We start from the raw sequence: 12,699 nt of genomic DNA on the forward strand, positions 1-12,699 counted from the left end.
ATAAAGAGGTCCTGAGTTTTTGTCTTTTGGTGGGAGGAGTATTCGTTTAAATTACATATGTCATCCAAGTTAATGTTTCAAAAAGATTACGAATTTCAGTCATATCTAAATGTTCTAGAATTAGGACAGTTTCTCAAAAGAAGTCAAGGACCCCTGAGAACGCTGATGGACCAGCTGTTTTCTTTAGGTTATTAGCTCCTGGTTAGTCCCATCTTCAGCTCTAAGCACTAAAAGAATTCAGTATTCACTTAAGACAGTCAGGTGATCTCGGTTGTATTATATTTATGTAATAAGGTATTGTATCATCAGAATTAAAAAAAAACTTGCTTATAAAGAACCACTGGTCTCCATAGATCTTCAGAAGCCACAGTTTGGATGTCACTCATTTCACAGAAAGTTTTAGTATATTTTGTTTATGGCCACATTTTAGTGTGGAGTCCAAATAGTGAAGCAAAAGATACAATAATTCTCAGTAAAGAAGAGGTTTCAATAATTTAAAGGTATGTAACTAAAAGTCTGGTTTCTTAATATACCTTAATGTCCTAATGTGACAATTTTGTATTTAAGCTATTATTTCTTCAACATTGGAGACTTTGTATCCATGAGATCAACAGACATTTAAACTATTGGGGAAGATGTATGTGTGTGTGTGTGTGTGTGAGAGAGAATAAAGCAGGAAACACTGTGAAGTTTGGAATTCTTCCCCAAATCCATCTTTTCTCACTGAGAAGCAGTAGTGTCGTTAGAAGACTCTTCCATGTGATCCAGAATACTTTTTAAAAGAAATGCCCGTTTGTCATGTCTGAATTCCCGAAAACTAAATGCAGTTGTTTCCCCTTTTGTGGCTAGAAACAAGCTGTTGTGAGGCTGTGCAAGCATTTTCCCCAAATGATAGAGGAAATGTGATCCTACTTCAGATGGCCGCCTTAATATCTGCATTTGGTTATAGGTCATTTAGTTTATTGCTTCTTGTTTGGAATAAATATTTAAGGCCAGTTTTTTTGGAACACAATAACAGATGGTCAAGATATCAAAGTTTTGAAAATGCAAATGGAACTTGGACAAGTTTCTTCATAATTTCTTGAAATCTCAGTTGCCTTCCAGCCTCTTCATCCTTTTTTTCAAAGAATATAAACAGTTTGAAGAATGATTTAAATAAATTGAGATTATATTTTAAATAATGTGGTTAATGAAACAGCACTAAAAAGATCAATACAGTGGTAATTAGTTCAAGGTTAATTAGGAAAGGAGCTTTCAATGTTGATAAAAGAATGGTAATGATTTTTCCTTAAATTTTTTTTTATGTTTGAGATAATCATATCTTCCTACTTTTCTTTCCTCCTTCCAAACCTCCCCATTCTCCTACCCCAGCCCAGCCCAGCCCTAACGCCTGCCATCTTTCAAACTCATGGCCTCTTTTTCTTTGTTACATACATACATACATACATACATACATACATATACATACACACATACATACACATGTGTATTCTTAAATATAACATGTTCAGTCCACATAGTTACTTCAGTGTGTATACTTCAAATATAGGTGGAGCTAAGTTATATGATTAAACCCTGGAATCAGAAACATTGTTTTGCGCTTTAGGAATCTGCACAATAATAAGGCCATCCTTGCAGAAGTATCCACATACATACATACATAGCACAAGTTCTTAAGTATGTACTTGGGTATATAGCGTTCTTTTGTTAATATGAGCATTTTCACTCTTGAGACTAACCTTAACCTTTGAACATAAGTATAAAATCTGCCTTGAAAGACAATAAATTTTGAAATGTTCAAATACAGCTAATTAAAAAATGAAACGTGGCAGGCAAGATATTATTTAATATTTAAATTCTGCTTTGAGTGTTTTCACTGCTGGGTGGCTTTTTTTTTTTTAATGTAACTTTTCTTATTCACTTTATATCCCACTCACTACACCTCTCCCGTTTATCCCCTCCCCTAGTCCTCCATCCTACCTCCCCTCCAAGCAGGTGTGGACCCCTGTGGGTATTTCCCCACCTTGGCACTTCAAGTCTCTGTTAGGCTAGGTGCTTCCTCCCTCATTGAAATAAGACGAGGCAGCTCAGCTAGAAGACCATAGCCCACATACAGGCAACAGCTTTTGGGTAGCCCCCATTCCAGTTGTTCAGGACCCACCTGAAGACCAAGGTGTACATCTGCTACAGATGTGAAGGAGGCCAGCCTGTGTATGTTCTTTGGTTAGTGGTTCAGACTCTGAAGCCCCAAGGGTCCAAGTCAGTTGACTCTGTTGGTCTTCCTGTCCCTTTCACACCCCACAATCCTTCCTCCTATTCTTCCATAAAGGGTCCCCAACCTCCATCCACTGTTTGGCTGTGGTTGGCTAGGTGGCTTTTAAAAAGTGGAACGGCAAATGAAGTCTGGCGTGCCAGCAGAGGCAGGTGAATTCCTGGATTTGAAGCCAGTGTGGTGTACAAAGTGCAACTTTTTTTTTAAACCATTTTTTATTAGATACTTTCTTCATTTACATTTCAAATGCTATCCCAAAAGTCCCCTATACCCCCTCCCCGCTCCCCTACCCACTCACTCCCACTTCTTGGCCCTGGCATTCCCCTGTACTGGGGCATATAAAGTTTGCTAGACCAAGGGGCCTCTCTTCCCAATGATGGCCTACTAGGCCATCTTCTGCTACATATGCAGCTAGAGACACGAGCTCTGAGGGTACTTATTAGTTCATATTGTTCCTCCTATAGGGTTGCAGACCCCTTCAGCTCTTGGGTACTTTCTCTAGCTCCTCTTTTGGGGTCCCTGTATTCCATCCAATAGATGACTGTGAGCATCCACTTCTGTATTTGCCAGGCACTGGCTAAGCCTCACAGGAGACAGCTATATCAGGGTCCTTTCAGCAAAAGCTTGTTGGCATGTGCAATAGTGTCTGGGTTTGGTGGCTGATTATGGATGGGATGGACTCCCGGGTGGGGCAGTCTCTGGATGGTCCATCCTTTTGCCTTAGCTCCAAACTTTGAGACCTTATTTCTAAAACAAGGCCCATAGCACATGATAATCAGGCTAGAATTGTATCTTGTTTGTTCTGTAGGGGATTCACATGACTGTTCGGCATCACCTGACAGCAAACCTACTATTCATTACTTAAATTTTCTTTGGATCATATGTTCTGTCCCAAGTTCTCTTATTGAAATAAGAATTCCCCTCCCCCTCCCTTTTTATCTGTGCTGGTTCCTGCCTGAGCCCGGGGACATTGCATGTACTGGGTATGTAAAGTGGCATGCCACTTGCCTGCATAGTTATCAAGGAGGGAAATGATCACGTGTAGGATTCAAACCTAAGTACAGTTAGGCTTCTATACTTACAATATCATGTTATACATAATCAATAAGCTTTGTGGAACACAGTTTATAGTCAGGAAATACGAAGGGATCGACTTTTAACCTTTTATTTGTTAAAACAGCCATATCCTTACAATGCTATGACTTCAGGGCAGGGCATTCATTGACTTTGTCATTCATTGACTTTGTCATTCATTGACTTTGTCATTCATTGACTTTGTCTTTTGCCATCTTCTGGCGTCCAGGACCCTGGCTGAAAAGTCTTGCCAGTGCTGGTGGGAGCCACTGAGGGCTCTTCCCTTCCAAAATACGGGGCAGAGGCGTGCCCTTTAACTTGAGTTGCAGTAGGTGAAGGCAAGAGTTCTTCACTGGTTTCTTTACCGAGTTTATCTTTTTCATAAAAATCTTGGCTTTTTATTTTAATTTCTTCTCTGTACTTTTCATTCTTTAGTATTTCCTGCACATAGATAAAATTGGGAAACATGATTAAATTTTTAGTTTAAATAATTCAAAGGTTTATGGAAATAAAGTCAATCAAGATATTAAGAGATACTGCGTTACATGTGTAGCTAATGAACAGGCTAAGGCCGGAAGGCTTTCAATTACATATCTTTCTGAAATATTCCTTATTTTATGTTATAAGAGAAAGACTGAGACAACACAGAAAAATATTTACTACTTAAAAAGTGAAACAAATGTTACCTAAGAATCTGCACTACTCCAGTTTTCAGGTTTCACAACTGCTTTCTGCCTTAAAGCCAAGCGTCCATGACTGCTTTTCCACTGCAGAGCAAGATGCGCTGGAGTATTCCAGAATGCTACTCATACCTGCCACTCTGTGTCAGTGGGATTCACAGAATGCTAATTCACCGTCTGTATTGCTGATCTAAGCTCCATCTACTTCTGTGTCCCTAGAGTGGTCTAGTGGAGAACAGAGCTGAGAGTTCAGCAGGTCCTAGGCTCGAGCTACAGAGAGGCTCTTCACTACTGGAAGTGTTTCCTCAAAGCAGCCAATTGGCAGGAAGTTGCAGCTTGGCTCTATCTGGGATCTATACTAAAATTATGGTGAATCTTTTATTATTGTTTTACATTGAGTACAAGACTGTCATAGGAGCATCATTACATAGGCCTTTCAGAAAGGCAATGAAATCCTTTTGGGTTGCAGGGTGAGAAGGCAGGATAGGAGCATCCTTCACATGACAATGAGAGACTAGAGTATGAGGAAATAGAGGACAAGCTCCAAGGATCAAGAAAGACAAGCAGAGAAAGCTAGAGGGCACAGAATCAGAAAGGCACAAAGCACCCATGTTTCAAGATTGGCTCCCTGGAGGAAGAAGTGTGAAGTAAACTGGGAGAGTGTAAACAGCCCCCCAACCCCACCCCAATATCAATAGGCCAGGGAAACTTATGATTCTTACAAACTTTAAATCCAGCACAAGGAGTTAGTCTGAAAGTGACCCCCTCCTCTGCAGCAAACTAGCCCAAAAAGAAATCCATCACACAAGTGTTCTAACAAGATGTCCCGCAACCACCCACATGAACCGGGTGGTGGTGCACAGGCCTATAAGTTCAGCTTCCTTGAGGTGGAAGCAGGAGAATTCAGAGTTCAAGGTCCTTGCTAGTCCTAGCCAGTGCCTGTCCAGCTGAGCTAAGTGAGACCCAATCTCTTAAAAATACAAAACTGCATTCAAAGATACAGGAGTAGATGAAATACTGCACTAAGAATTCAGACAGCTGTTGCTAAAAGGATGAGTAAATTCCAAGAGGGTAAAGTAGAGAGGTTAATGAACAAAGGAGACAACAGGGGATATGAGTGAGTAACCATCAGAGCAGCAGAGGCTCTGAAACAGAGCAAGCCTAAGGAAATGGCGGCTGTGCGGTAGGTACAGTCTGACAACGAAGGCTCATGCTGATTTAAAGAGAGTGTCTGCTTATTTCACTATGCTAAGAAATAAACACCCAACTTCTTAGCCATCCTCCTTTTTAGCTCCTGTCCTAGTAGGGACTTAAGCTTAGGGTGTATACAAGCTTGGCAAGTGTTCTCCTACAGGGCTGTATCCCTACCCTACCCTAGTCCTTTTGAAACGGAAAGGAGGTGATACAATGTCATCTTCAAATTTCCCACCAAGATGGTGCACAACTAGTACCACATTAGCCTGTTAAAAAAAAGAAGAAAAAAAAAAAACAGAAAAAAAAAAAAAGTAGAGAAATGTACAAAACACAGTGCTCAGAGCCCAGATGTGACTTCTGAAAGGTGAGGGATAAAATGAGGTAATGCCTGTTACCCTGCATTTCTGCCTGGATACACATTATGGACTGCCACATGGGCTAGGACCCAAGAGAACTTGGCATCTCACTAAGCTCAAGCCATAATGTTGGCTGCCTATGGAGACTAAGGAAGATGGAGCACACTGGGCAGATTATCAAGTTCTAGACTCTGCACAGGGACCCACTTGAGTGTTCAGAAAGATACCTGCTGAGTATGCATAATGTGAGCCTTCACAAAGCCAGCCAGGAGGCCTTCTGGCCAAGTCTTAGAGCAGAGCAGAGCAGTAAGATGGACCACTGCTGGAGCTAGCCCTGGATTAGGAGACATTCAAGATCTACCAGGCCAAGGAAGCGTAGAAGCACCTGGGCAAACAGTAAAGACCCCAGGAGCACAGCTGCTTGGATTAGAAGCAAACAGCATAAGAGCAGGCTTGGCTTTAGAACTGTGCTATTGAATGCAGTAGCCAGATGTTATTTGACTGTAACTTATTTAGAATAAATAAGATTTAGAAATCAAAGTATTTAACAGCCAAATGTATACAGTGGCTACTGCACTGGAAAAGACAGATACAAAAATCTCCATCATTACAGAATTTCTTATTGGAGTATACTAGAGTTTATCTAATATAACTTAGAAATAATACTTCAGAACTTTGAGATGATTCACATGCCAATTAATGGTCCATCAGTACAAACCTCAGTAAAAGGAAAGATAACAAAACCCACACATTATAAACAAAGGAATTTCTTAGCGGTCACCATGCAAGCAAGAAGAGAAAGGTATGATTTAAATGTAGCCCAGAGTTATAGAAATGATTATTGAAATGATTGAACCAACAAATAAAGATGCCATTACAGCTATAACATAAAAATGTTCAGCTATAATGGCTGCAGGAGGAAAGGCAGGAAACAAAGAGAACCAAGAGAAGAACTAGAGGGGAAACGTACATGCCAGGAAACCTTGAGTGCTGTTTAGCAGCCAATCAGACACAGTATAAGAAAAGAGTTAAAAAGCTATGAGCTTAAATGAGGGATTGGAAAAGCTTACAAAATAAAGCCTCAGTGAGGTGGGGACGTAACAAGTTGTTCGCCATGTACACACACAATGGAAATAATAATCAAAAATACCCAAAGGGGATACAAATATAAACTTACATATCCAAGAAGTTCAACAGACCCCATTGGGATGACCACACACCAAAATCAAACTGCTAAAAACTGATGAGAAAGGGGAATCTTTAGGGGAAAGGGCACTCAGATGTGAGAGACAGAAATCACCGAGTTCTTTCAGAACTAGTGAGTGTGCTAAGAAGAGAGAACGGCTTTGAAGTGCTCAAATAAGAAGACCAGATACAGAATTCCCTATCCTGTGAAACTCTTCTCAGGAAACAAACATTTTCAGACAAACAGAAGCTGAACTGATCACAAGCAAATCTGAAGATGAGAAACATCAGAGGAAACACTTGGGCTAATGTACTGGCTAGTTTTGTGTCAACTTGACACAGCTGGGGTTATCACAGAGAAAGGAGCTTCAGTTGAGGAAATGCCTCCATGAGATCCAACTCTAAGGCATTTTCTCAATTAGTGATCAAGGGGGAAAGGCCCCTTGTGGGTGGGACCATCTCTGGGCTGGTAGTCTTGGGTTCTATAAGAGAGCAGGCTGAGCAAGCCAGGGGAGGCAAGCCAGTAAAGAACATCCCTCCATGGCCTCTGCATCAGCTCCTGCTTCCTGACCTGCTTGAGTTCCAGTCCTGGCTTCCTTGGTGATGAACAGCAGTATGGAAGTGTAAGCCGAATAAACCCTTTCCTCCCCAACTTGTTTCTTGGTCATGATGTTTGTGCAGGAATAGAAACCCCGACTAAGACAGCTAATTAATGTAAATTCCTGCATAGAGAAGTCTGATCTCAGGTAATAGGACGAGCCCACCGGGAAGCAGCAGTGAAGGGCTTCACTGCACAGAAACTCAGGGTTTCTGCACACTTTGGTAGGTGTTGGTGTTCTAGAACTCTGTTCATTCCTTTCAAGTTCTTGAAAAATATGAAGCCCATCAGAACCCTGTCCAGTGATGGTGCTGCTGCCACGACAACTCCTCAAGCTTTGCAGACCAAGTTCAGGACAGTACAGCTGAGAAGGGAGGACTGCTAATCCCATATGCAGCCCTCACACTACCATTACTTTTGTGTCTCAGCACTGTGTCTCAATAGGCAGCATAAAGCAAGCAGCTTCAGGGGAGGAAGGCTGTTTCAGCTCACAGAGTAAGGGGAAACAGTCTGTCAGGGTGGAGAAGCGTGGCTGCAGGGTCATGGATGTGAGTGCACAGCTGGGAAGCCTCATGCTTTTCACATCTCAGCAGAACAGGAAGTAGAGAGCAGTCAGAAAGCTGGGCTTCACTATGAAGCACATTTCTAGCAACTCATTTCCACCTCCGTCCCCCTCTTCCTGCCGCCCACACACCTGTTCTTCCAGACAGCATTAGCAGCTAGGGACCTAGTGTTCAGGCACACAAGCCTATGGGGACATTTCACATTCTCAAGGCTAAAGCCTTCCCTACTTCCACTAAGGACAAGCACCTGCCTAACATGCCTTCCATGGGCCACACCACTTTCTGTGTCCCTTGACATAGGCTTTTGTGCAGCATATCAACAGTGGTCTTTTGATTCAGTCTGAAGCCAAGTCATGTCGCCCCATCCTGGGAGAGTGACATGGAGTCTCATGGAGTGAACGGCTGAAGAATATTATTCCCTACCAAGCTCAAAGAAGAAACCCTACTGACAATGGAGACAGACTGAAGTCAGTCAAACTCTGTATGCTAAGTTGTTGCGTAAGTGTGGCTATGAATGACCAGTGTCTGTGATAACTCTTATTAAAGCAGGCAGCAGAACTTACTCCCATGTAGCCCACACACTTAGGTTTGTTTATGGAGCCTTGTTTTGGTGACAGTTGACAGACCTGTCAGTGTTACCTCTTGTTTGAATGTATAGGCTGTTTTATATGTCAATACTGTGACCTTAAACGTCACTGTGGAGGATGAGATGCAACAGCAGAAGGGGAGGGGTTGAATCCTTCCAAACGCTCGCTCCATGGGACAGAGACGGGCAGCTATTTTCCTGGTCTCATTCACTAATGTGAACTCAGGCTCCCCAGAGGTGGCCAAGTCCTCGGTAACGCCGTTACTTGCTAAGAGTCCTTTGGGTAGCTGTACTCAGCAGTGCAAATTGATACATGAAGCATGATGCCAAGAAGCTTTTAAAGTTTTTTTTTTAAGGCTTAAATATGCACTCTACTAATATGCTGACATATAGCGCAGTCACAGACATTAGGCATGATATCATCAGGAGAGTTATCTTTATCAGTCTTTTATGTAAGATTCTTATAGAGGCATTTTCTACAATGGTGAGGAATCAGCTCTATCATACAGTTACGGCTGTAGGAAATCTGAAGTAAAAGAAATAGAAATGTAGATGATAAGAGAAGGTAAAACAAATGGCAGACTAGAGAAAAAGTCCCCTCAATAATGTGTCCTGAGAGCGAAGGAAACCCAGGCAGCGCACAGCTGAGACTTGGACAGAACTGTAAAATCTGAGAGAAGCTGGGGGGGCGGGGTGGTGTGGGGAGGGGAACTGGCAAACACTCCCTGACGAGGCTGCCATGGATGGACCAAAGCTTCGATGACTGCTGGGTTCTGGGGACAAGGACAGGCCAAGAAATATGTGAGCAAGTCCTAAAGACTATCCAGAGACTTCCACCTCAAGTTCTTCTGACTCTGAGGCTACCACTGGAATTAAGTGTGCAAACGAACAATTCTGAGTCTGCTAGTGAGGGCAGCTGAGTACTGAAGTGCAGGTCTATGTACTTAACAAGAACATTTAGGAGCACTGTTAGCAGTATACCTAGTAATAGTGCAACAACGTATGTCACTAGACTGTTTACATTTTGTGTATGTGATACATGCATAACGAGAATAGACAGTTGTCTCCATTATGTTATTTAAGATCCTACCCCAACCCAGATTTAATTTTTAAAATATTTAAACCAAGCAACTGAGACTTAGTCTATCAAGGAGTTTTCCTGTAATGCATTTGTGTATACACATGTGTGATGCTGACGATAAGATACTCATGTCAAATTTAAAAGGTTCCATGATAACAGCCTTCAAAGTGATTGTTAAAATTTTGAGCGGGGGATCTTGGGATTGACCAGGCCTTGTACGTGCTAAGCGTGCACCCTGCCCTGGGTCATACTCTCAGCCATGTCCTTTTCCCCATGGACAGACACGTGGAAAGACAGACTAATGACAGTCTTTCATTAGGCTGTTACCAATTTTGCGTTGAAATTGCTAGAAATCTAATCAGGAAACAAACAAACAAAAAGGCAAGCAAGCAAATAAACAAACCAAAAAACCTGATACAGGTAATGAGTCTTGTACACGTCATGGCAGAGCCCGATTTTGAAGTTTAAGCTCTGGTTCCTGAGGTATATGTAGCTACCAGTGCTTGAAACTTCTAAGTATAGTATACATAAGTATGTTCAAATGTAGTTCAAAAACATACTGAAAAATCAAAATGTAGTTTAAATAAGTTTAACAGCCGTTCATTATTAGAAAGTTTCTTATATATAAACAAGTAAGCCTTAGGAGTCAGTCAGATTCAGGCACATACCATTCTTATATTTTTCTATAGGAAGAAAACTGTTTCTGTTGTTGAATTTTATGAAGCTCAAATTATAGTACATATAGAAAATGAGAATGGAAATTTATAAAATGTTACTACTTAAAATTACAATATTTATAATATAGTTATTGACATTATATATAGGAGAACATGTAAAATAAAAATATAAGGAAAATTTTGGTCTCACATAAAGACATAATTCTAAAATGCTTAAATTACTACATATACTCTCTAAAATTTATGTACATTTTAATCTCTTATCAGCCATATGGCATAGAGAGGATAAACTTAATTTTACTAGTTCCACTAGTTTTGTTTTATAAGTTAAACTATACTTGTGAAAGAATAACATTTAATTTAAAATCATATTAAACATTTTAGTATGAGTGTATTTCCTTTGAGTTAAGTAAAAAATTACAAATACAAAAGGATTTAATCAACAGATTAAAAGTGAAATTTGGCCAGAAGTATGTTTCTGAATGCCATATTACAGATAGTCACAGAGATGGGAGCACGTTACATTATTAATATACCACAGAGATCCATCCCTCGGGAACACTGTAAGCTGAACACGCACACTGGGCTGTGTGTGGAGGCTGGGGTTGAACTTGGCCTCTACCACTATCACTGTACTGTATCCCACCTCCTGGAAATTCTTTTTGACATCAATTTTGTAACATGCAGAGAAAAATTCAATCCTAGCAAACACTGTGTTGAAAATGCCCCTCAGTTGTTTAAGTGACCTTCCTCATTCTATAAGGTGAACTGTTGGGGTGACACAGTGAGTTATTAGATTACCCCCTTTTCAGTCTAGACAAAGGGGAGGTACATAGGTCCCCCAAAAGTATTCTGTGTTCAGACAAACCCAAGGAACGTGCTGACATGTTATCCAGTGATGCGAGGCTGACCCACATAAGGATAAATAAATGAGCTTTAGCACTCAGGTTAGAACGCACGGGGCTGCAAAGGCGTCTATTAGAACCAAAGAGCAGGAGGGACTTAGGCTCCAGCACATGCTGCTCTGCTCTGTGTTCCTGCCAATCACTTCTGTGCCTCTGCCAAATCAATGTCACAGTTAATTTATGCACTTTCAAATCCACTGCAAACATCCTCTGATCAATTACAGCAATGAAAATACACACGGAGGTTTGTTGTTTTGACATGCTTTCTTGAACTCTCCCTTCTGCATTCCCCCTAAAATGTCTCTAATTACAAGAAGTTAATCTCACTGGTTCTTGTTATTTGAGGGGACAATTGTAAGGTTTGTTTATATTCTTTGCTGATTAGGAATTTCTGGCACTGAGTTTTCTGTCTTTGAACTTGAGCCAGATTAATAATTAAATCTTGAAATGTCACTAAAACGAACTAATCACAGAGCCCCAGTCATTAATAGTTTTGTGTTGGTATTTCCTTTAATAAAAGAAATGAACTTCCCCATGTATACATTAAAAAAACAAAAACAAAAAACAAAAAACCCTCCGAGATAAAGACACCATTATTTAATAGAAAAACTCAGCAGTTAAACACTAATAGAAAATAATTAAAGTTACTGAGCTTTAGTCTTATTTAATTGAACTACTCTGGTAGGAGACAAAGAAAACGTTGCTCTCTTATGTGAAGGCGGGGGTGGCGGGGAGGGATTAAAATCCCTGAAAGAAAAGACAATGTTGGAAGTCCATGGCTTTCTTCTGAGAAAGGCAGTGACATGGCAGAGAAGCAAAAGCCAGGAAGAAAAGAGAAGGAGCCGCAGTGAGTGGCTGCTGACGTTTACTGACTCATCTGCCAGCTGCTGGAGGGGGAAAGAGTTCTCTTCTGTGTTGAGAGATGAAGAAGGGTTGGGCAAGTGATGCACAGAGTTAGAGAAGCCACATATACGAAGGCTGTCCCAGAGAAACAAAAAGGCTGTGGTCACACATCGGACTTAGGACTTGATGCAGGGACAATGCAGACTGTGATGCTAAAGACTCTGACCCCTGCTCTCTCTTCTTCTGTGCACTTGGTCAATAAAGGCCAGGCATCCTCACATCAAGGTTATGTTCTTATACCTGTCCTTGGTGTGCAGGGCAGACTAAGTCATGGTGTTACCCTGCAGTGATTCCGATCTAGATGGTGTCAAGGACTGAAAGCTCTGTTTGGCCATCAGGGAAGGCCTAGGGATCCTACTGTCCCATTCAATTACTCTTTGCTCATCCATGTGAACCATGCGCGCAGAGCGGAGTTAAAGGATACAATATTTACCCAGTGCTCAAATAAGTAGCAACTTTAGTGAGAAAGACAAGGACAAATGTATTCAAGTGTAGGATGTTTGAAAATGCAGAAGAAAGGCCATCTCCTGAATATTAGTCTCACTGAGGGAACTAGGGTTAGAAATGATTTTTTTGGAGAAGATAATATTTGAGTGTTAACCAGTTTGCAGAAATTAATCAGAGA

At 41.1% G+C, this 12,699-nt stretch overlaps 1 protein-coding gene across 3 annotated transcripts in view; it reads right to left on the minus strand.

Moving 5' to 3' along the window:
• Window positions 1-3,421: 3,421 nt before the first annotated feature.
• The window catches only part of Ndufaf2 (NADH:ubiquinone oxidoreductase complex assembly factor 2), a 106,064-nt gene continuing 96,786 nt past the window's right edge, over window positions 3,422-12,699 (minus strand). For all 3 annotated transcript variants that reach the window (XM_030247443.1, NM_001127346.1, NM_001360140.1), the window contains one exon: window positions 3,422-3,787. In XM_030247443.1, coding sequence (XP_030103303.1) covers window positions 3,771-3,787 — 17 coding nt within the window. In that variant the 3' untranslated portion in view covers window positions 3,422-3,770. The remainder of the gene's footprint in view (window positions 3,788-12,699) is intronic.

This window comes from Mus musculus, chromosome 13 (genome assembly GCF_000001635.26).
Source record: "Mus musculus strain C57BL/6J chromosome 13, GRCm38.p6 C57BL/6J".
Taxonomy (NCBI): domain Eukaryota; kingdom Metazoa; phylum Chordata; class Mammalia; order Rodentia; family Muridae; genus Mus; species Mus musculus.